The sequence below is a fragment of the Sciurus vulgaris genome (genome assembly GCF_902686455.1).
Source record: "Sciurus vulgaris genome assembly, chromosome: 9".
Lineage (NCBI taxonomy): Eukaryota > Metazoa > Chordata > Mammalia > Rodentia > Sciuridae > Sciurus > Sciurus vulgaris.
Genome location: NC_136469.1, coordinates 4,782,769 through 4,808,726, shown reverse-complemented (window position 1 = coordinate 4,808,726; position 25,958 = coordinate 4,782,769). Strand labels below are relative to the sequence as shown.

The window sequence follows — 25,958 nt, the reverse complement described above, 5'->3', positions numbered from 1 at the left end:
GTGCACAAAAGTTTGCAGAAGCTTTACTCATAATGCCAAAACCTGGAGGCAACAAAGATGCCCTCTAATGGGTGAATAGATAAATAGATGGTGGTACCTACAGACCATGGAACATTATTCACTAGTAAAAAGAAAAGAGCTATCCACTCCGAGAAGACATGGAAGATCCTCAAGCACATATTGTTAAGTGAAAGAAGATTCTAATGATATGGCATTCTGAAAAAGCAAAACTATGGAGACAGCAAAAGAGATTACTAGTTGCTAGGGACTTGGGTGGAGGGATGGAATTCTTAAGAGTAGTGAAGTTATTCTGTGTGATATGGTTATGATACATCTGTTAAGACCCACAGAATATACAACACAAAGAATGAGCCCACAGTAAACTACTGACTTTAGTTATTGACAGTGCTACACAGTTATTATTAATGTTGGCTCAACAACTGCAACCATGCAACATACTGATATGAAAATAAAAAATAAGGGAAACTGGGGGATGAAGTCAGGAATATGTGGGAACCTTTCTATATCTTCAACTTACTCTTCTGTAAGCCTTAAACTGCTAAGTCTGTGTATATGTAAAATTGTAAATGTCATGTAAAATATGGTAATCCTAGCTACCAAAGATTGTGTAGAATGAACATTCCTAATTTTTCTAGTGAGATAAATGTTTTGAAGATAAGAATTCCATACCTAACTTTCAAAATTATAAAAATGCATCACTAAAAAAACAATTTTGGTTCTTCGACAATAGAAAAGAGTACTTATCAGATTTTGTAAACAAATAACTAGAAAAATATGGTCTTAAACTTGTATGTCCTATGTCAGGGAGGGGAGAGATGGCCAGGTATTCTTTTTTATTTTTATTTTTTTTAAGATGGATGCAATATCTTTATTTAATTTTTTTTATTTTTATGTGGTGCTGAGGATCGAACCCAGTGTCTCACACATGCTAGGCAAGCGCTCTACCACTGAGCCGCAGCCCCAGATGGGCAGGTATCTTAAATGAATATTTTCTTTTGAAATCTTTTATTTGCCAGCTCCTATATATATTTCCAAAAATTTTGCATAAAAATCTTTAATAAAGAAAAGCACCCTATAAAGGGCAGAAATCAGTAAATTTTATTCTTTTACTAAGTTGTCTTTTTGATGCTTATGTGGACAATTCCAATTTTTTGTATTTTTAATTATAAATTTCCTTTTAAATTAAGTCTTTCACACCAATATCTTTTCAGAGGGAAATTCTTGCTATCAAAGTATATTTTGCCTATTAAAGTAGAGCCATCCAACTGAAGTCCAGGTGAAGGGCTGTGGAGTTCTCCCTGTTATGCTCCAGGCCCTGGTCCAGATACCCTTGAGGACCCTAAGGTCTTAAAAAGACAGTATCAAACTTGCCTCTAAGATAAGGATTTTCCAGTTAGGAAATCACTTATCATAGAATCGTCTATTTTTATTACCTATACTTTAGCTTCCACTCCAAAGTCCCTGATGCTAATAAGGCTCTGAAAAATATAACCAGTATTCAAAGTGAGGGTGGATTAATGCCATGAAGTCAATGGAATGTACTATGCAACTTGAGTATAACAAGGTAGAGATGTAATTACAAACAATAGGAAAGACTAGAAATCTTTTCTGCAAATTATAAATAGTTTTATTTGTGTTTTCTGGATATTTAGAATAAACCAAAGAACTCTGAGCTGTTCCAGTATCTCAAAGGTCAGAAGAGGAAACATAAAAGAGTTAAGAAAGGAAAGAGAAGGGAAGTAGACTAGAAGACTTCGAGTTCTTTCTTTTTTATATAACCTGAAGATGCACCAGTTAGAGATTCGTGTGGGTGAGTGCCTGTCCCCCAGCCCAAGGCAGACAGCTCTGAGCATGGCCCTGGTTATCTGGCTATTGTGAACTGATACACGTTGAAGGTCTTCAAGATTTGTCACCACTGAGTAACAAAAGTAAAAGTTCAAAATAAAACAGATCATGGTATATATTTGATGCCATTAGATATATAAAAATTATCATAGTAAGGTCTTTCCACCTACTACATTTTAAAGATTTCTGGCAAGAAATTAACCTAGGCAAACAATACAATTCTTGTGGCTCCTTGAGGACCCTTTCAAAATGAATAAAAATATGCAAAGGGGTCATTTTTACTACTCTTGAAAGAATATCTAGTCTTAACACCAAAAGTGTGATATTCTGCAGCTTGAAAAGAGAGAGAATAATTTGAATTGGACCCTCAGGACGAAAAGCAGCATGTATCACACCTAGTGATTCCCAAAGGAGTAGGGAAGCTTTCCCAACACAGAAATACTACACGTGTATTTATTATACTTTATCATGTACTTAAAAGTCTTGCTTTTCCATAATAAATAAAAGGAGTTTATACAGGTTGAGTATTCCTAATTTGAAAATCCCAGTTCTGAAAAGCTCTGAAATCTAAGACTCAAGCTCAGAAAGTTTTGAATTTTAGATTTTCAAATCAGGGAATGCTCAACCAGTGAAGCTTATGCAAATATTCTAAATCTAAAAATGTTTGGAATTTGAAATACTGCTCCCAAGCATTTCAGATAATGAACGCCCACCCATATTAAAGAACACCAGAACTACTCCTGGAAGATAAAAACGAACAAGACAAAAAAGAAAGCACTGAGAATTAAATAATCCCTGTCTCTTTTGTTTTTAGGCTAAGTAAAGTTAGAATCTTTCTAAATTTCCTAAACTTTGTGAAAGGGCACAGTTAAGAACAATTACAACACCATTTGACAGAATTTTAGTAATATTTAAAAGAATGACATCTTCCAGAACTCAGAATGACTGTCATCTGAGGATGAGAATGAGAGGAAGCCCAGTGTGGCCACCATAAACTAGCAAGGAGACACGTGATGCTGCCGTCCTCAGCTTTAGAACTCTCTTCCTTACCTCACTGCAGGGGTCTACACTTAGCCTAAAAGAAAGGGCACTGCAATGAGGGAGCTCACTCTCTAAACGATGATTCTAGTAGAATCAGAAACCTTCAATTTTTTTTAAAGTTGCTAGATTCAACATTTTTTTAAGTTAATAACTTGTATAAAAAGAAAATAAAATTAAGCTGTAAGAGAGGAAGTAGGAATTTCTTAAAAAGCTGAAGTAGGGATGATATATAGATGGCTTGCAAATGAACACTGGCTTTACACATTTTAAAAGTAAAAAACTAGCATATATCTTTAAAAAGGAAAAATCAAAAATAGGAATTAGAGGTATTTATAAAGCAGATGAAATAAGTGCTTCATGTAACCATGAAATACAGATGAACTTAAAGAGCACACCACTGAAACTCAAAGCAAGACTGCTGCACGAGTGCTCATTAAGGGTGTTCATAAAACCTGAGGTAAAAAATATGGAAAAAAATCAGGCAAATTGTTAATTTTTAATATTAGAGATCAAACTGGATTTGCCAATCATAAAAAATACAACACAATGGTTTATTGAGCATTTACTACATGCATACTAAGATAAGTACCGTATATAAACTGTTGCCTCTAAACTGGACAACAGCTCGATGAAGGAGAGACCTTTCAACCCACATCTACAGATGAAGAAACTGTCACATGGCTAGGAAATGGGCAGGCTTGGTTGAATTTAGATCTTTCTCATTCCATGATCATAATGCAGTTTCACAAAGCAAAAAAAAAAAAAATTCTTAGAAGAACACAGTTTTTACATATATTGGTGCATACTCTTCATATATATAGATAGATTATTATTAGAAATTAGCCTTCCAGCACCTCAGATGACCAAATAAAAATATCTGTCTCTATTAGAAGCTATGCTACAGAAAAAGCTAACAGCTTACTTCACAAATCTTTTTTTAAAAAGCACATGTTCCTCTCAAGTTGAGAGAACCTCCAAACTATATCATTCTTGTCCTCCCAAGTTGATACATTAAGTAGTTTATACAAGAATTTTGGAGCGCTACTGTGAACTAACAAGGAAACAGTGATTTTGTAAGAGGAAAATCAGTGGAATATTAAATGTTGAAATCAGCATTACTGCAGGTGTAAGTAATTCTCCATAGGCACAGATTTACCTTAGCTGCCAGCCTTGGGAACTGGATTATCAGGTAGGTCCTGACTAACGTGTTGCCTAGACATAACTGCTTCTCTCTAAAGAGGCTTCCATATTTATTTGATTATAAAATGATCTATTAAGTCTGCTACTAGCAAATCTCCCTCCACAGCCACTTCCTTTCTGACTAATGCTTTCATACGCTGACAGCAGTCTTAACACCTGCCAAGGAGTCAGCAAAACAGGCAGGGCAGCACCAAGTGTCCTGGAGCATGAGCCTGTGGTGCAACACCCTACCTAATGCAGCCTTAGGTAGGCTGCATTCATGTGCTTCTGTTGCCAATTTAAGTAGAAGTTGAAGTTAACAATCTCTGCACTGGAGGAATGTTTTAAAACTCTAAGCTATAACTAACATCACTGTAACTGTAACTTTCAGTTACTTTGCCTACAAAGAGAATTCAAGAAAAACTTTGGCTTCTGTACTCTTTTTCTAAGTGCCTCTAAAACCGTAAATATTGAATATGATGAGCATCTGTTCTTAAAGAAGCTGAAAAGCAGAAATGCCAATGGATTTAGGACCACATATATACACGTGTATGTGTGTGTGTGTGTGTGTGTGTGTTTATTACATCACTAGACTTTGGAATTTCTGAGCGGCTAAAACATTTATTTCTGTTTAGTGAAAAATTGTTACGTTTACTAAGGAGAATTTCATTAAAAACCAAGTTGTAGCCAGTGTGGTGGCCCATGTCGGTAATCCCAGCAGCTCAGAAGGCTGAGGCAGGAGGATCCAGACTTTAAAGCCAGCCTCAGCAACAGTGAGGTGTGAAGCAACTCAGTGAGACATGAAATACAAAGTAGGGTTGGGGATGTGGCTCAGTGGCCCAGTGCCCTGAGTTCAATCCCCAGCACCCCCAAACCCAAAAAACCCAAGTTGCATACACCGTTGGTCGTCGAAGGTTCCCATTCCTCTGATGCCATGATTAGGATCTGTAGGCAACAGGCCAAGTTTTAGAGGCACTAGGATCCCAAGCGCCCAGGTTTTGAGAAGTACCATATACCTGTGACCGTATTAAATACCCTGGAGGTCCAGCCCCTAAGGGATTTTTTGTACTCCTTTACAAAGGAGTAAAGGCTTTTCACATCTGCTGTTTGGTTTGCTAAGTCACTCTCTATAAGAATATGCAGATCTTCAGCAAAGGCTTGAAGAGGTCAAGAGGAAGACACAGTGGTTTCAGAGACTCCCTGTTGACTCAGGACACAGACAGGTCACCAAGGGTCTTTGGGAGGAACGGAAAGATCTAGTGCGTGGTGGGACAGAAGACAAATCAAATGCTCTTGCTTAGCTCTATTTCTTTTGCTATGTCACTGTCCCAAAGAGTGAGGGTACTCACATAGATGGTGTACAAGAAAAGGCAATTTAAACTAGAAGGTGTCATTTTAATGACTGTTAAAGCCAAGATATTTGGTTTGTAAAGTGCCTCAGAACCAACATATAAACCTATGATCGGCAGGTGTGAGACCTTGTCTCTGCCCAGGGAAGGTTTGGGAGGATAAGGCTGCTGTTCAAATTATAATAAGCACGAGGGAAACAGGCTGAGAGCTAAAGAAGCCAAACAGAGACAAGTGCAAAGACGTGGCCAAGGACAGGTTGCTTCTGTGTGGGTGGGCAGTCATGATGGCTTACTGACAAAGGCGTGATTTCAGAAGGTTGTCTATGTAACAGTTTTGAAATTTTGAGGTCAGAGAATTTTAGGATAAAAGCTCAAGAAAGAGGAGGAAGATAACAAAGAAGCTCTCAAGTGTGAGCAGAAGACCAGCTGGCTGTAGCAGGCTTCCAAGGGCAGCTCGTCCTTAGGTGGGAAAGGTGGCTGCAGGCAGGCCACTGCCTAGGGTGGGGGCTCTGTCTCACGTGGGAGGGGACCCTGCTCTGTTCCCCAGCAGGCGAGAGCCAGGGTGGACACCACGGGTGCCCTGTACTGCTGCGGGATCCCAATGCCCATCTCAGACATGCTGTCAAGGTGGTCAGATGAACAGCGGATCTGTACCAGATGGTAAAACACGGTCCTGATTTCCTGGCAGGGAGTACTTTCACAAGAGAAATCAGGGAGGAAGAGCACAGACAGTCTAAGCCGCGACAACTGCGCAGGAGGGAAAAAGACGTCAGAAGCCATATTAATCAGCAAGATAGAAAAGCAATCTAAGGTTCTCCTTTTAATAGCTACAAGAGCTCAGGATGGTAAGAGAGTCCTTCCTGAGTTCATGAGGCACATCAGGAGTTGAGTTTTTAATGTCAAGCTGGCATGAAGACCTTAAACTATTGTAAGATCTAGGAAGGCAGTGACTACCCAGCAGAACTCAAGATAAGACAGATCATTTTTATATCAAAGTAGGGATTAAAAAAAACTAAGTTTACATAAAGTTTTTTTAAAACTTGGTGTGAAATGTGTTTAATAAGTTTCTTTAAAAAACCTTCTGGGCTGGGGATATAGCTCGGTTGGTAGAATGCTTGCCTCACAAGCACAAGACCCTGAGTTCAAATCCCCAGCACCACACATACACACACACACAAAACAACTTCCTACACCTAGATATATAATGCTATATACTAAGAACACCATATTAAGCAAATACTTATATTTTAAAGGAAAGAATAAGAGAAAACAATTATCATTTAGCTTTCAGATAAATGATTTATCTGATTAATGAGGTAATGCAAAACATATTGCCACCTTGTAGCAACATCATCTAACATTTTAGCTGAAAATATAAATATCAAACTGGTGAGAAGAAAAAAGAGTAAAGGGGAGTAACACTTAAGAGGTGCTCATTGCAACAGGCTTTGCTTCCTGGCGATTTGTCATTTATTATCTCATTACACGCCTTAAATAATTTCACATAAAGATCTTACAATTGAGAAAACCAACGTTCAAAGAATTAAATAACTTGCTTGAAGTCGCCCTGAAAGAAAGGAGCTTGGATCCCCCACCCCTGCCAGATTCTCAAGAGTGTGTTAAACATGTTCTGTGCTGAAGGACACAGCCTTGGCCTGAGGAGGACACAAACCGGTCACACCAGAGTTTGCAATGCACCAGTCTATAGTCTGAATTCATTTCACTGTTAAAAAATAATAAATCAATAAATGAAACCTAATTTTGGCTTCAAAACATTATAGCACCATTATCACTCTGATGAAAAGACAAAGGGGAAAAAAAGTGAGGTATTTTATCTAAAGCTAAATGCAGACTGTCCTAAATTTCCTACTGACCAATTTAAAATCCTTAAAAAACAAAAACAAACAAAAACAAAAAAAACAAAGTTCTCCTCAAATACTTACATGAACTCCCTAGATATTTAAAACAACAACAAAAGTAAATAAAAAATCCCAGGTGGGACAAACCTGTCTTTTCCAGACTGAAAACCACAGAACTACTAAGATGTAGTTCTGAGATAAAATTTCTATGAAGTTGTAAATATATTAATTATAAATAGGACCACAGCACAATCTCCTCCTTTGCCTGAGCACTGTGGGACACAACATGTAAGTGGAGGAAGGACTGAACTTTTGCTATTTTTCCTGTGACTACTTTTAAAAGATTTGATATAAAAATGAATCATAAATGTCCTTATGCTTTAGACTGAATAAGACATGTACTACGTAAGAACTAGCAAGCCACTACAATAACAGCTGGCACTGACTGAGAGCTTCCTCTTAAGCCAGACAGTCTCACCGGCTCCACTTTCTGGTTTGTACTCCAGTGTTGCTACTTGAATTACTTCAAAGTGAGAAGGCACATCTGCGCCCTGCCAACTGCCGTCCCACTTCATTCAAGGAAGGATTTATGGTTTCTTCTCCTTGTTGTTTGTTTCCTGTAAACTGCCATATTATATGCATGATGCCTGCCCTTAGACTCACATTAAAACTGAATTTTAGAAATGCTGGAGTAGTCAGTTAAAAACATGTTCATTTTGACTTTATAAATGGTCGTGCAAAGAGATGCTCATAAAGATACTGTTCCAGACGGAACTGAAATGAAAGTGCACTCCAACTTGTTTTCAAGCTACTTTCTACATAGGTTCCACCCCCAATGTTGTTGACAAACTTAATTAAAAGAAGGAAAATCAAATCCCATAATTCTTAACATAAAACAATGCGTAGATGTAAGACTGACTTTGGATGTTGCTATTAACAACATTATATGACTGAATGATACATGAAAATCAATTCTACATGTAAATTTACCTATGGTATCACTAATGATCTGTGACATGTAAACCTCTTTGTTTTTTTACAGTAGGTGGGTAAAAATAGTAAGCAAAATAGGATATGGAGGCCCAGCCTACTATTCTTATTCAGAATAGAAAAATATCTATAATATCTTCCTTTAAAAATACCAACTTTCCAGTACAAATCCACCAGTGGTATTCAGAAGCTGTTTCTGTGTGAGGCATATAGTCCATCCTTTTGTTAAGAATTCAGTAGAAGTTGGGCATAGTGAAGCATGGTTGCAATCCCAGCTACCTGGGAGGCTGAGACAGGAGGATCACAAGTTTGAGGATGGTCTCAGAAACTTACCTAGACCCTGTCTCAAAATAAAATAAAAATGGCTGGGGAAGTGGCTCAGTGGTAGAGCATTTGCCTAGCACATACAAGACCCTGGGTTCAACCCCCAGGATCTCAAAAAAAAAAAAAAAAAAAGGCATGTAGAAAAGTTGCACAATTTATTTAATGGAATTTTATTTTGTAAATAAAAATAGCCTAAGAAAAGATTTGCTAAGGATAGAAAAATCATCTCTCATATACAGAAGTCTTACAGCTCCTGCTGAGAGTGTGTCTTCACAGTTAAAGGCAGGTGTCACTGTTATAAATCTTTGTGATATATTAGTAGGCCAAGAGGACTCTCCAAATTGTAGAAGATGGTGCTAATGCGATCTCTGCCACATCCCTGACTCCACCCTGTGTCCTCCTTGGGGAAGCAGCAGGGAAGGCTGCACTACCACTCCCATCTGACAGGTTAAAAGGAAACAAAAGCGCAAGGAGACACTGGCAGGAAGCTGCCCAGTGAGCTCTACGCCTGCCCTTCCCACTAACTCATGTCACTTCTCCAAGACCACACTGCGAGAAACAGCAGGAGGCTGGGTGGAAACAGGACAGCTGTGCTCTACTGAAGGCCAGGCCAGGTGCAATCTACTTAGTTTTTCCGTAAGAAGATTCCTTCCGAGCTCATCTGAAGCAGTCCTTAGCAAGCCCCTTCTTAAGATCCGCTTCATGGTCCCAGGCCACTGCTTCCCTCTCACCATTTCTTCCCCAGTGCTGGGGAATGAACTCAGTGTTTTCCACTCAAAGCACGTGGTTTGTCACTGAGCTACAGTCCCCGCCAGGAAGGTACTTTGAGGGGCATTATCTTACCTCTGCTCCTGAGTACGTGTGGGTCTGCAGGATGAGTTCATCCAGGTCAACCTCATTAGCGACTGGCATAGAGTGAAACTGCAGGTTAAATATTTCCCTTCTTGTTGCTGCATCTGGTAAAGGCACATAGATGATTCTGTCAATGCGTCCAGGTCGCATCAGAGCCTAGAGAGAAGAGGGAGCAATAAGGATTAACTAATTCAGAACTGACATTCCACATCAAGACATCCAGGAAAGGACATTCCCAGCATCTCACGAATAACCCACTGCTATCCAGAACCAGCAAATAATACAAGCACTAGCGATGCTAATAATCTATTTCAAATTTACACAAACAATGTCTGGAGCATTCCTGAAAAGAGAAAAATCAGTATTTCTGGGAGGTTTTCTGTTCCTCACCAATTGTCAGAAGTAAAAAGTGACTCTCTTAGGGAAGTAGCATATGTTTTGCATTCACTATATCAAAAGGAATTTTTCCTGATTTCCTTTAATAACCATCACTGCCCCTGCCCCCGTCCCCCAGTACTAGGAATCAAACCCAGGGGTGTTCTACCATTGAGCTACAACTCCTTTTCATTTTTTAAAAATGCGAGACAGTCTCACTAAATCACCCATGCTGGTCTCAAACTAGCAATCCTCCTGCCTCAGCTTCCTGAGCAGATGGGATTAATTATAAGCATGTGCGAGAGTGTCCAGCTCTTTCAATAACTCTTTTTTAGGGGGACAGGGTGCTGGAGATTGACTCAGGGGTGCTTTATCACTGAGCTACATTCTCAGTCCTTTGTATTTTGGGATGTGGGGTAACCAGGGATTAAACCCAGGGGTATTTGACCACCGAGCCACATCCCCAGCTGTATCTTGTATTTTATTTAGAGACAGGGTCTCACTGAGTTGCTTAGCACTGAGTTGCCTTTGCTGAGGTTGGCTTTGAACTCAGGATCCTCCTGCCTCAGCCTGCCAAGCCACTGGGATTACAGGTGTGCACCACCGTGCCTGGCTGTATTTTTTATTTTAAAGCCACTGCACTAGTTTTCCTCAGTAACTTTTAATATATGCATAAGCTAGTAGCTGTTTCAGAGTGTCATCCAAATAGCACAGCTCTGATAAAAGACTGCCTAGAGATGAATGCTCTCACCTGAACTTTCCTAATAGTTTACTGGAGACTAATGCTAATGCCTTCACTACCTTATAAAGAATGAACTTACTTATTTGGAAGAATTTACTGAGCATGATTACTGACTGAACAGTTCTGATACTAGCAAAAGTATGAACAAGATAGATAAGATGAACTGTGGTGATGGTTACACACATCTGTGGATATAAAAACCAATAGGAAGATATTTAAAATGAGTGAACTTTATGTATTCATTTATTTACTGGGGAATGAACTCAAGAATGTTCTACCATTGAGCTACATCCTCAGCCCTCTTTATTTTTATTTTGAGACAGGGCCTTGCTAAATTGCTAAAGCTGGAACTGAACTTGTGATCCTCCTGCCTCAGCCTCCTGAGCTAATGGGATTACAGATATGTGCTACTGCACTCAGCTATGGCATGCAACTTATATCTCAGTAAAACTGGTATAACAGAGAAACAGGTCTGAAAGCTGTGTGTGTACATGATGTGTGGGTGTGTCCTTCCTTTGAGGGAATGGGACAGCTTTACTTGGGGAAGTAAGAGTCTTTCTGAGGAGAAACTTAGGCAGATACCCAAAGGAGTTAGCCATAAAAGGATCTGCTGGAAAGCAGTCACGGTAGAGGGAACACCAAGTGCTAAGGCAAGAAAAACTGGCATGTTCCACGGAAAGGAAAAAAAACAAAACAAAACAAAACAATAACAACAACAACAACAACAACGACAACAACAAACCCACGGCATAGTGATCTAGAGACAAGGTAGGAGTTGAGGCTGGAGAGAGTTAAGAGTAGATTTGAAGGCCCAACAGATAGTGTAAAAGGAAGCCACCAGAAAGTTTTAGGTAGAAAAATGAAAGGATACAACTTATATTCAAAGGGTGTTCTGATGGAACAATACCAAAATCAAAATCAATGTACCTGGGTATAATTCTAGACCACCACATCTAACAACCTCAGGATACACATTCTTTTCAAGGGCACTTGGTAAATTCACCAAGACAGCCCATATTATGGTCCTTAAAACAAGACTTTAAAAAATAATGCAAATCACACAGAAGAGTGCTCCAATTACTAAAAGAATAAATTAGAAATGAGTAAGCAAGACAGAGGAAAACTCCAAACCCAGGGAAATTTTAAAAAACACATCTACTAAATAAGCCACAGCAAAAAGAAATCACAAAGGAAACTGGAAAATGGAAAAAGTTTAAAACTGAACAATGATAAAACTCTAACACACCAAATTTGTGGAGTGTCTAAAGTAGTGCTTACTTGCAATTTATAGTTTAGTAGGACAGAAGAAAAATCTAAAACCAACAGCTCAATGTTCAGAAGTAAGTACCAGGAAAAATGTAGTATGAGGAAGGAAACAGTGATGGTGACATAGAAATGAACACCGTGGAAAGCAAACGGAGAAAATCAACAAAGCCAAGGCAGTATTCTGGGAAGATTTTCTTAAATGGTGAAAACTCTAGCTAGACTGAACAAAGATGAAAGAACTCAAATTACCAGGATCAGAAACGAAAGAGGGGTCCATCACTACGGGTCCTACAGACAGTAAAAGGATGAGAGAAAATCATGATCAACTTCATGACAACAAACTCAGCAGCTCTGATACAGAGAACAAGTTCCCTGAATACAATGACCAAAACCGACACATAATAAACCCAAAAGTTCAAATGACCCTGCATTTATTTTTAAAAATTGAACTGAATTCACTAAACCGTTGAATCAGCTATGCCAGGTAGTTTCACTTTTGAATTTTACCAAAGAAAAAAATAACACTGAGACCATATATCTATTTCAGAACACTGAAATGTTCTCAAGTTGTTTTATAAGGTTAGTATATTAACTCTAAAACCTGGCAAAGATATTACAAAAACTGAAAATTCCAGATGAATAGTCCTTGGGATAATATAGACCACAAAAAAAAAAAAAAAAAAAAAAAAACTGGCAAAAATAATTTAACAATATTTAAAACGGATAAATCATGAAAACCAAGTAAGGATTATCCCAGCAAAACAAGGGTGTTTTAAAATTCAAAATTCAGTGTAATTCACTATATTAGCAGAATAGTGTAGAAAAACTATACAATTATTTTAACATAGGCAGAAAAAGTCCTCTTCAAAAGATCCACTCGCAATGAAAAGTTCTCAGCAAACTATGGACAGAAGAGGAGTTCTGTAATATAATAAGTGGTATCTATTGAAAACCTATAGCTAGCACATATTTACTGTTAAATTATTCAACTTTTTTTTAAACATATGATCAAAACAAGGTAGAAAACTCATGTCTTCTACTTAAAATTCTAATATATGCTCCAGATTTGGCAATAAGAAAAAAGGGGGGAGGGGTACAAAAAAAGTAAAAGTCTTCAGTTGTAGGAAAACACCATTTACATGGAAATCCTAAGTTGAGTTTTTTAAATCGTTACACTTATATCATGTTTGTATGTAATAAGCAGGAAAGATCCAGTTTATGGAAATACATTAATAAGAACAACACATAAAAAAACTTGAGAATAAAATTAACCAAAAAACTATTTTCTTAAAAATAAGACACACTTTTCAGAGCAAGTAAAGACGACATAAATGGAGAAACACACACATTCATGGAGTGGGATGCTCAAAAGCAAGAGATCAAGTCTTTTCAAATTTATCTCTAGACTTAATGGAATTCCAATCTAAATTCCATAAGAACTTTTTTAAAGAAATTGGCAAGCTAACTACTATGACTGTCAATCATGAGAGTGACTTGTGAAAGGGCAGAGTTGGACTTACACTGTTTGACTTCACAATTTATGATGCTAAAGAGACAAGACTGTGCAAACAGTATCAAGTTAAATCTATAGATAATTAAAAAATAAGGAAGTCCATATTCATTTTTAAAGCACACAATTGTTTTAAGAAATGATACTGCTACCACTAGATATCCAGATAGAAAAAAGCAAGCAGTGACATCACACACACACTACACTGAAAATTAACCCAAAATGATTCATGAACCTCAATGTTAGGGTTAAAACTAGTTTTTATAAGGAAAAAAAAATGATAAGCTGGTATTTATTTTTAAAACATTCATTCTCTTTAAAAGACACCTATAAGAAAATGAAAAGGCAAGCTACAATCTGGAATAATATATTCACAAAATGAAAACTTGGCAAAGAACTGGTATCTAAAATACGTAAAAACACTAAAATTCAAAATACAAAATTCATCTTCTTATTATTATTAAATAATAAAAAGCACAACAGTAAATGGGCAAAAATATTTGAATGGATACCTCAGAAAGGAAGCTATTATTGTTGGCAAATAATAGGATATTCAACATAATTCCCACCTGGATCAGTGCAAATTTGAACCACAGTGAAATATCACTACATTACCTTAAGAATAACTTAAATTAATGATACCGGTAATACTAAAGATTAATCAAGAATGTGGACCAACTAGAACTTTTATACATGACTAATGGGAATATGAAATAGTACAACCATTTTGAAAAACTATTCAGTTTCTTAAAAAGGGAAACATACCAGACCATAATAAGGGGACTGAAGTATTCCCTTCCTAGATATTCACTTACAAATGATGCAGAAAATCATACATCCACACAAACGTGCACATGGATGCTCAAAACAACTTTATTCACAGTAGCCTAAAATTGTCAACAACTCAAATGTCTACTAATTTATGGGTGTACACACAAAATATAATGGAATATTACAAAACAATAAAAAGCAACAAAATGCTGAAACCATAATATGTGAATCTTAAAAATCATTGTCCTGAGTCAAATAAACCTGACAAAAGGGCACAAACTACGTAATTACACTTATATAAAATATTAAGAAAAGCTAACCCAATCTGGAATAACAAAAAACAGTAGCCAGTGACAGAAGCCTGGAAGAAGCACAAAAGATGGCCTGCAGTGGGACAAAAGCCATCTTTTGTGGTGACAGAAATGCGTGGTACTTGACCGCAGAGGTATTTCCACAGGTTTACATGTGTTTAAGTTAGATGGAGGTGCTGGGTGTGGTGGCGCACACCTGTAACCCAGAACTCCAGAAGCCAAGACAGCAGGATCACAAGTTCAAGACCAGCCTGGCAACTTGATGGAAATCCATCTCAGAAAAAGTGGGGGGACGCTGAGGGTGCAGTTCAGTGGTAGAGTGCCCTCCGTTCAATCCCTAGTACCAAAGAAACAAACAAACTGAATCATGCACACAAACTGACATAGTTTATCATTTATAAGTTACAACTAAACAACGTTGCTTTAAAAAGGTAAAAAGTCTTAAATTTGTTAGAGTCTCAATACTTATAAATCAATAAATTTAAAGGCAGTAGATTATTTATTCAACAAATTGTAACATCAATTTCCATGATTTTGCTGTGAATATGGGGTAGCCATTTCAATCCAACAGCCAAACCTGGTTTTGTTTCACATGATATCCCAGGAGTTCTAAACAGATTGCTAGAACTCTCCTGTATCACACCAGGGCTTTATGAACCACTCCAGGGAGTGTTAACAGGTGCAATGAAAAAGAATTTTCTAGTTGAACAAGTTTGGAAACACAGGGTAGAAATAAAATTAAAGGTTTATGTGAATTTCTGTATGCAGAACTTAGAAATCTCCAGAAAAGGGCATGTAGAAACTCAACCTCAAGTTGCCAATTTTTAATCACGGAACATCTCAAGAGCTGATATTATTTCCAAACCATTTGAAAAGTAGAATCTATAATATGCTTTTCACATGGTATCTCATTTAATAGTCCTCCAAATTCTGGGAATTAGATATTGTAATACTCCTATTTCAGACAAAGAAATGAAGCCCAATATCATATAAAAAATTGCAGAAATTACACTGAAATCTGGGGTTTTTGAATGTTGACTCAGTCCTTTTTCTTTTACTATCATGTCAGTAGAACATTATACTCATCATCAACGGCAAACATACAAAAATTCTCACTCTGCAATGCAATATAGGTTAAAAAACCAAACCAACCAAAACAAAAGTGCCAGGTCCTGTTTTAGCTGCTGGGGATGCAACTGTAAGTAGCCTGGCTATTTTTCTTAGTGTTGAACTGAAAAAATTGAAATTCAAGGCATTTTAGAATGTCTTTTCTAATAGTTAAAGGGGGAACACAGCAAAGGATACACATGCCAGCTACTATAGACCACTGGGCACACATTTGTGCTCTCCTCCCAGGTGGAACTGTGCCATGGCAGCGCAGGCTGAGCACTCTCAGTGGCTGCCTGGGTACACAGCCAGCGAGGCTTTTTCTAGCCTGATCTTGTTAGTGAAAATTATGATTAAAAAATAGTAGAACTCAGAATGAGTGAACACACTACCTAGGATTTTTTTAAAAAATGCTATTCTGAGGTATTAGGGTGAAACAATGCATTCGGAATGATGGAGTGTTGCCTTATTTTAAAATAATTATATGAAAACTTAATGAAGAAGCAAGCCAAGGCTTTCTAATACTCTGAATCCTTCCAGCTCTAGGTCATATTGGATACGGTAGATTCTTCATTAAAACAATATTGGAAGGTTTCAAGATGGCAGCCTAGAGGGTGGCTGCATTTCATGTTGCTCCAGGACTCAGGATTCAAAAGAGGAGATATTGAGACACTTGGGAACAACTCAAAGCAGCTGAGTGACTCTCACCCGTTGGGAAGGCGTCCCGGATGGGAGGGTAGTCCCGGAACGCAGGAAACTTTGTGAAGTACAGCTGCCGGCGAGACACCCCTCCCCACGCTGGAGCAGTGAACGCAGACAACTGGGAGCGCCGTAAAGGAGGCCGCTCGGCACAGCGCTGGGACTCGGAGCAACCACTGGGGCTCCGGCGGCTGCCCAGGGGAGGAGTGGCGAGGAGAGCTGTGTGGACTCAGGACACCGGGGCCTGCCCTGAGGAGGAGGAGGAGGAAGAGGAGCACGGCCGCTTGGATTCGGAGTGACTTCACGAGAGCTACAGGCGGTTGGCAGAGGAGAAGCCGCGTGGCGAGCTGTTTGGACTCAGAACGACTACTTCTGAACACCGGGGCCTGCCCTGAGGATGAGGAGGAGGAAGAGGAGCACGGCCGCTTGGATTCAGAGTGACTACACCAGAGGTACAGGCGGTTGCCAGAGGAGGGGCTGTGCGGCGAGCTGTTTGGACTCAGACCACTTCTGAACCCCGGGGCCTGCCCGGAGGAGTAGGAGGAGGAGGAGGAGGAGTGCAGCGGGTCCTTTGGACTCGCAGTGACTGCATTAGCGCTCCAGGCGGCTGCTCAGAGGAGAAGGCGAGTGGTGAGTTGTTTGGACTTAAAGGGACACCTCCTGAACACAGGGGGGCTGCCTGGAGGAGAAGCGTGGTGGGTCACTTGGTCTTGAGTGGCCGCACCAGAGCTCCGGGCGGTTGCCCAGAGGACGCCTGCAGCGGGTCACGTGGATTCAGAGCCACTCAGAGTGACCGCTCCTGAACACCCGGTGGGTTATCTGGAGGAGGAGGAACGGGGAGGGTCACTTTGACTCGGAGTGATTGATTGCCCAGGGCTACGGGTGGTTGGTGGGAGGTGGAGGCACGCAGTGAGTTGCTTGGACTCCTAGTGACCGCACCGGAATACTGGGCGGCTGTCTGGAGGAAGAAGCGTGTGGCGGGTCTCTGGGACTCAGAGCGATTGTACGGGGCCCCAGGTGGCTGCTCAGAGGAGGGGCCGCATAGCCAGGCGATTGGGTGCAGAGCAGGGTCCCAGGATCTAGGAGGCTTCTTGGTGGAAGAGCCGCACAGAGACAGGCTTAGGGCGGAGCGAAGGTTCCAGGCCTGCGGGCAGATTCTCTGAGGAGGGGCAGCCTAAGGAGATTCATCTGCGAAGGGTGAGGCTCCCAGGCCCAGGAGGTAGGGCCGGGCCCCTGGGAACTTTGCAGAGGAAGGCAGCCCAGCCCAGGTGGTAGCTGTAAATTGAGGGGAACCTCTAGGAGGGAACTGACCAGCGAGACCTCCCCACCGGGTGAGTCTTCCCTGCCGGGTGAGGTTTCCCCACAAGGACGGTAAAACCAGAGACTCAGGCCCAAACAGGCCTTGCCTCAGCCCGCAGCCTAGGTCCCCTTTGGATGACCATTGGTCAACAAGTGGAGACACCTCTGCTCACTAGCAGGGATTATACCCCACCTGAAGGCCACCACTCCTAGAGAGGCAGCTTCCTTGTGGAGCACCGCATTATCAACTTCCTCCAAGACTTCAGCCTACTGAAGGCTAAGGGGGGGAAATATATAGAAATCTTCAGGGACATTGTAAGTCAATAGAGGAAATCTGCAATATCTCAGCGGTCCACTGATACCTGAACAATATGAGAAAACAAGGAAAGAAAATGCTGTAAACAAATCTAGATGTTACATCAATAAAACCCAATGACAGCATGGCAGAAGAAATGACAGAAAAGGAGTTCAGATTGTACATAATTAAAATGATCAGAGAAGCAAACGATGAGATGAAAGAGCAAATGCAAGCATTGAATGATCGTACCAATCGACAGTTAAAAGAGCAAATACAGGAAGCAAAAGATCATTTCAATAAAGAGTTAGAGATATTGAAAAAACACCAAACAGAAATCCTTGACATGAAGGAAACAATAAACCAAATTAAGAACTCCATAGAAAGCATATCCAATAGGATAGAACACCTGGAAGACAGAACCTCAGACATTGAAGACAAAATATTTAACCTTGAAAACAAAGATGAACAAACAGAAAAGATGGTAAGAAATCATGAACAGAATCTACAAGAACTATGGGATATCATGAAAAGGCCAAATTTAAGAATTATTGGGATTGAGGAAGGCCTAGAGAAACAAGCCAAAGGAATGAACAATTTATTCAATGAAATAATATCAGAAAATTTCCCAAATCTGAAGAATGAAATGGAAAATCAAGTTCAAGAGGCTTATAGGACTCCAAATACACAAAATTACAACAGACCCACACCAAGGCACATTATAATGAAAATACCGAACATACAAAATAAAGACAGAATTTTAAAGGCTGTGAGAGAAAAGAACCAAATTACATTGAGGGGGAAACCAATACGGATATCATCAGATTTTTCAATCCAGACCCTAAAAGCTAGAAGGGCCTGGAACAACATTTTTCAAGCCCTGAAAGAAAATGGATGCCAACCAAGAATCTTATACCCAGCAAAACTTACCTTCAAATTTGACGATGAAATAAAATCCTTCCATGACAAACAAAAGCTAAAAGAATTTACAAAAAGAAAGCCAGCATTACACAACATTCTCAGCAAAATATTCCATGAGGAAGAGATGAAAAACAAAGAAGCAAATCAGCAAAGGGAGGAATTATCCTAAAGGAATTGTCAAATAAAGGAGGAAACAAGTTGTGTCAAACAAATAAATAAATAAAATTTAAAAAATGAACCAAATGACCGGGAAACCAAATCATATCTCTACAATAACCCTGAATGTTAATGGCCTGAATTCATCAATCAAAAGACATAGACTGGCAGATTGGATTAAAAAGAAAGATCCAACAATATGTTGCCTGCAAGAGACTCACCTCATAGAAAAAGATATCCATAGACTAAAGGTGAAAGGATGGGGAAAAACATACCATGCACATGGACTCAGCAAAAAAACTGGAGTATCCATCCTCATTTCCGATAATGTGGACTTCAAGCCAAAGTTAGTCAGAAGGGATAAAGAAGGACATTTCATACTGCTTAAGGGAAGCATAAATCAGCAAGATATAACAATCATAAACAACTATGCCCCAAACAGTGGCTCATCCATGTATGTCAAACAAATCCTTCTCAATTTCAGAAACCAAATAGACCACAACACAATAATACTAGGTGATTTTAACATGCCTCTCTCACCACTGGACAGATCTTCCAGACAAAAATTGAACAAAGAAACCATAGATCTCAATAACACAATCAATAATTTAGACTTAACGGACATTTATAGAATATACCATCGAACCAAGAGCGAATACACTTTAATCTCAGCAGCACATGGATCCTTCTCTAAAATAGACCATATATTATGCCACAAAGCTAATGTTAGCAAATACAAGAGGATAGAGACACTACCATGTATTCTATCAGATCATAATGGATTGAAGTTAGAAATAAATGAAAGAGTAAAACACAGAAACTATTCCAACATCTGGAGATTAAACAATATGCTATTATATGATGAATGGATAACAGAAGATATTAGGAAGGAAATTAAAAAATTCTTAGAGGTAAATGAGAACAAAGAAACATCATATCAAAATCTCTGGGACACTATGAAAGCAGTACTTAGAGGGAAATTTATTTCATGGAGCGCATTTAATAAAAGAAGTAAAACTCAACAAATAAACGACCTAACACTACAGCTCAAAGCCCTAGAAAAAGAACAGAACAGCACCAAAAGTAGTAGAAGACAGGAAATAGTTAAACTCAGAGCTGAAATCAATGAAATTGAAACAAAAGAAACAATACAAAAAATTGACAAAATAAATAGTTGGTTCTTCGAAAAAATAAACAAAATTGATAAACCTTTAGCCACACTAACAAAGAGAAGATGAGAGAAACCCAAATCACTAAAATTCGGAATGAACAAGGAAATATCACAACAGACACGAGTGAAATACAAAACATAATTAGAAGCTATTTTGAAAATCTATACTCCAACAAAATAGAAAATTTCGAAGACATCAACAGGTTTCTAGAGACATATGAATTGCCTAAACTGAACGAGGAGGACACACACAATTTAAATAGACCAATTTCAAGTACTGAAATAGAAGAAGTCATCAAAAGCCTACCAACAAAGAAAAGTCCGGTACCAGATGGGTTCTCAGCCGAGTTCTACAAAACCTTTAAAGAAGAGTTCATTCCAATACTTCTCAAAGTATTCCATAAAATAGAAGAGGAGGGAACCCTCCCAAACTCATTCTATGAAGCCAATATCACACTGATACCTAAACCAGACAGAGACTCATCAAGGAAAGAAAATTTCAGACCAATATCCTTAATGAACATCGACGCAAAAATTCTCAACAAAATTTTAGCAAATCGCATACAAAAACATATTAAAAAGATAGTGCACCATGATCAAGTGGGTTTCATCCCAGGGATGCAAGGTTGGTTCAACATCAGGAAACCAATAAACGTAATTCACCATATCAATAGACTTAAAGTCAAGAATCACATGATTATTTCAATAGATGCAGAAAAAGCATTTGATAAAATACAGCACCCCTTCATGCTCAAAACACTAGAAAAAATAGGGATAGTGGGAACATTCCTTAACATTGTAAAGGCCATTTATGCTAAGCCCATGGCTAATATCATTCTAAATGGTGAAAAACTGAAAGCATTCCCCCTAAAAACTGGAACAAGGCAGGGATGCCCTCTTTCACCACTTCTATTCAACATCGTTCTTGAGATTCTGGCCAGAGCAATTAGACAAACCGAAGAAATTAAAGGGATACGAATTGGAAAAGAAGAACTCAAACTATCCCTGTTCGCTGATGACATGATTATATATTTAGAGGAACCTGGAAATTCCACCAGAAAACTCTTAGAACTCATAAGTGAATTCAGTAAAGTAGCAGGTTACAAGATCAATGCCCATAAATCCAATGCATTTTTATACATAAGTGATGAATCTTCAGAAAGAGAAATTATGAAAACTACCCCATTCACTATAGCCTCGAAAAAAATAAAATACTTGGGAATCAATCTCACAAAAGAGGTGAAAGACCTCTACAATGAGAACTATACAACACTAAAGAAAGAAATTAAAGAACACCTTAGAAGATGGAAAGATCTTCCATGTTCTTGGATAGGAAGAATTAATATTGTCAAAATGGCCATACTACCTAAAGTGCTATACAAATTCAATGCAATTCCAATTAAAATCCCAATGACGTACCTTACAGAAATAGAGCAGGCAATTATGAAATTCATCTGGAAGAATAAGAAACCCAGAATAGCTAAAGCAATCCTTAGCAGGAAGAGTGAAACAGGGGGTATTGCAATACCAGAACTTCAACTCTACTACAAAGCAATAGTAACAAAAAAGGCATGGTATTGGTACCAAAATAGAAAGGTAGATCAATGGTACAGAATAGAGGACACGGACACAAACCCAAATAAATACAGTTATCTCATACTAGACAAAGGTGCCAAAAATATGCAATGGAGAAAAGATAGCCTCTTCAACAAATGGTGCTGGGAGAATTGGAAATCCATATGCAACAGAATGAAACTAAACCCATATCTCTCACCATGCACGAAACCAAACTCAAAATGGATTAAGGACCTTGGAATCAGACCAGAGGCCCTGCAGATTATAGAAGAAAAAGTAGGTCCAAATCTTCACCTTGTTGGTCTAGGATCAGACTTCCTTAACAGGACTCCCATAGCACAAGAAATAAAAGCTAGAATCAACCAATGGGATAGATTCAAACTAAAAAGCTTTCTCTCAGCAAAGGAAACTATCAGCAATGCGAAGAAAGAGCCTACAGAGTGGGAGAATATCTTTGCCAATCATACTTCAGATAGAGCACTAATCTCCAGAATCTATAAAGAACTCAAAAAACTCTACTCCAAGAATTCAAATAATCCAGTCGACAAATGGGCTAAGGAAATGAATCGACACTTCACAGAAGAAGATCTACAAGCAATCAACAAACATATGGAAAAATGTTCAACATCTCTAGTAATAAGAGAAATGCAAATCAAAACCACCCTAAGATTCCATCTCACCCCAATTAGAATGGCGATTATCAAGAATACGAGCAACAACAGGTGTTGGCGAGGATGTGGGGAGAAAGGTACACTCATACATTGCTGGTGGGGCTGCAAATTAGTGCAGCCACTCTGGAAAGCAGTGTGGAGATTCCTCTGGAAAGGAGTGTGGGGAAAGGGAAAAAATAACAGAATGAATCAAACAACATTACTCTATGTAAATTTATGATTACACAAATGGTATGCCTTTACGCCATGTACAAACAGAGAAACAACATGTATCCCATTTGTTTACAATAAAAAAAAATATTAAAAAAAATTTAAGGGCAAACTGCTTTTTTAAGAACTTATTCAAGACCTTGGGCAAGTCTCTGCACCTCTAATGGCCTCAGTTTCTGAAAGGTAGCACTTTGGCCAGAGGCCTCTGTGCATCTGACAAGAATTCTCACAAACATTAAATACATAAATTTTCTCATGTGATTTTGCAAGCAGTTCCAGGGATTTTACCTGGAATCTGTTTGTACGGTCCCAGCTGGGTAATTATGACATTAGATGACCTCTCATTTGAATCATTATTCATTTGTTTTCTGTGGCATGGGGATGAAAGCCGGGGCCTGACCCACGCTGGGCAAGTGCTGTACTGTGACTAGAGCTACAGCCCAGCTCCAGATGACCTTTTAACGGGCCTTCCAGTCCCCAATTCTAGAAGTCCACAGAGCATTTCCTGCTATTGCTGCCCAATGCGATGCCCACAGCTTACACTACATGCTCATTACTGAAAACATGTCAGTTACAAGGCCAACGTTCTTTGCTTCTTCTCACCTTGTAAGAAGGACTCTTCCTCCTCCGACCCTCCATCACAGCCCCAGGGCTGCCTTTTCTTTTGCATGAATTCTACAATTCAACACTTAAAGGCTCATATTCTATCAAACCTTCAAATGTGATTTAATGAGAATAGAACACTTATTCTGCCCAAAGACTTAGGAGAGGTCCTTTGGGGCAGTGATGGCACTGAGTGCTTCAAACTCTCAGCGGGGATCATGACTCATGGGAAAACCTTTCCAGAAACCAGGCAGAATTGGGTCCTTGGTAACAGCTCTGATTTATTCCCAAGAAACCCTGGATTCATTCTAGGCACCTTTCTCATCCTCTAAATCCAACAGATTCACAGGCGTGGTTAATGCTACCTCTTAAGTCCCTCTTGAAACTGTCATTTCTACTCAGTCTTCCTTATTATCCACTGGTGTGTCTGTTCATAGTCTGTCTTTCCCAGCAGGCTGAAGGCTGTATGGGATAACAGGAATCACCTTCATTTTGCTCAATGCTGGAAGCTCCCAAGGCTCCTAAGAGGCCTTCAAACAAGCTCACTGTGGGAAGTTGTGCCAAGATAACCTCTTGTCTAGAACATCCCGACAGCCTGCGGTGAGTTCTTCATCCACACCACTGCTAAGCCTATCGTTCCAACTGCAAATGCCACAGTTTCCTGTCTCCTAGCCATCTAATCATACCTCAAGGAAAAAGCCAGGGAAGCCTGGCACTGCGGAACCGCAGCTCTGTGCACCTCTCCCACCTGTCTGCGGCTCCTTTCCCTTTCTCCGAGTGGGCTCCAATTGACCAATCACCTGCAGGCACGCCTCTCCCTCACAAAGATGCTTCACCTTTGTATCTATCAGGCAGGCTCCAACTCTTGTTCAAGTCTTGGCTAAGACGTCTTCTCCTTTATAGAAAATTCTGACTCTTCAGAGTATATGACTGGATTTGAAACTTCTAATTTGGCATACAGGGTTAAAAGTGAGGGCAAAAGAATCAGCCTAATTGGATTAAAATCACTTATTAGCTGTGTGTTTGGCCAAATCATTTAAACCTCTTTGAAAGTCTTCACTTAGAGTCTTTAGCTTGGTGAATCTTTCACAAGAAACAGTCTGACATCTTTAAATGCAGAGTATAACTGAGCGGGTAGTCATGATTGGTGTTTGTACTATACACACATCCTTTGTATAAGAAACTCTTTTGAGAAGGGCATGCTTAAAACCATGCACGACCCACAGTATCACCTACGAGGAAAGAAACTTTTTAAAAAATATTTTTTTAGTTGTAGATAGACACAATAACTCTATTTATTTATTTATTTATTTATTTTTATGTGGTGTTGGGAATCAAACCTAGTACCTCACAAGTGCTAGGCAAGCGCTCCACCACTGAGCCACAACCCCAGCCCAAGACAAACTTTCTGTTTCTTGTTTTCAAAAGCCTATGGATTGAGAATTTTACTTCATATGTATTTTTTTAAAACATAAAACGATTGTTCATGTAGTAGGTAATGACCTAACCTTAAAATTATTACAAATGGTTCAGAAAATGGAAATTGAGACTTCTCAAGTGTTGAGATGAACTGATTTAAGATAAGACTGAAAACACAGAATTTTCCTGGGAGACTGAAAGGTATGCTGTGGTCACAGTGTAAGGCAGACCTACACTGGGAGTGGATCTGAGTTTTTCTCACACTTCAGTCCTCAGGTAGTTGCGGAGGCAGAGGCTCAGAGAAGCCAGAGACTTCAGGCAGCCAGACAGCAACTTCATCTAGACATTACTGCATGTATCAGGAAACAGTCTGGGAGACACTGGAGGATACTCACAAACATGGGGATATGAAGGAGGATGAAAAATCCCCACAGGTATGGTTATATTATATATGGTGGGTCAGGTCACTGAAATGGTTTTTATCTCACTGCCACAGGAAGTTGTGTGAGGCTTTAAATCAGGGAAGAGACAGGCTTGGCTTTCTGCTCAGGAGAGCAAACAATTCTGGCTACAGGGTGAAGGAAGCCAAGTGTTCAAGGGGAAAGCCACACTAGCTCAGGTCCCAAGCCAGGATGTGAGCACAGGCAGCAGGTTGGAGAGCTGCAGAAGACAACCCAACAGTGGCTGGGAGCACAGCTGCCCAGTGCTTGCCACCTGCTCGCATGCCATCTCCTCTGACAGGCCTCTCCTCCACACTAAGGAAGACAACGGACTTCCTTGAGATGGATTTATAATTACTCTCCAAAGAGAGCAAATTAAAATCTAAATTTCACAATATGCAGTGACTTTACTTCTTAGCTGCTGGCAATGCCTTCTGAACACCATTTCGGCTCCCATCAAGCTACTAAGATAATCAGTTCTTCCCAGAACCGAGGGACTCAGCAGTGCTCAGTCGAGGTTGCAGAAGAGCTCGATTCCACATACATTTGCCAAGTAGCTCCTCAGTGCCAGGCACGGGATTAGGTGCGAGTGTTATGATGTCCTTTGTGCTTGGAAAAATAAATTCTTTTAAAAAGAATTTCTGTATGCCAGCATCTGAGCATGTATTTGGATTAAAACAAATAAATCAATCACTCTGTAGGCTATCTAACACTGGGCTTGCTGGGTTTTGTAAAAACCCGCAGCACTGTGCAAGAAAAGACTTGATGCACTTGACAGCAGGTGTTGAGGAAGAATGTGCCACGGTAAATGGCAGCACTTGCCCGAGCACCAAGGAGTGAGACATTCTGCACTCCGGCAGGAGTCCACCACAGCTGCTCACAGCATGGGAGTCCCACCGCCTCTGTGTGAAGGGCCTGCTTAAAGCAAAACAGTGTTTAGCTACAACTAATCCTAAT

The 25,958-nt window shown here is 39.5% G+C and overlaps 1 protein-coding gene across 5 annotated transcripts in view; it reads right to left on the bottom strand.

Moving 5' to 3' along the window:
• AFG2A (AFG2 AAA ATPase homolog A) overlaps window positions 1-25,958 on the bottom strand; it is a 291,079-nt gene that overhangs the window by 46,117 nt on the left and 219,004 nt on the right. For 4 of the 5 annotated variants that reach the window (XM_079154019.1, XM_079154017.1, XM_079154018.1 and 1 more), the window contains one exon: window positions 9,452-9,616. In XM_079154019.1, coding sequence (XP_079010145.1) covers window positions 9,452-9,616 — 165 coding nt within the window. Of the gene's footprint in view, window positions 1-9,451; window positions 9,617-25,958 lie in introns of those variants that run through there. The other variant, XM_079154022.1, reaches the window with a different exon arrangement.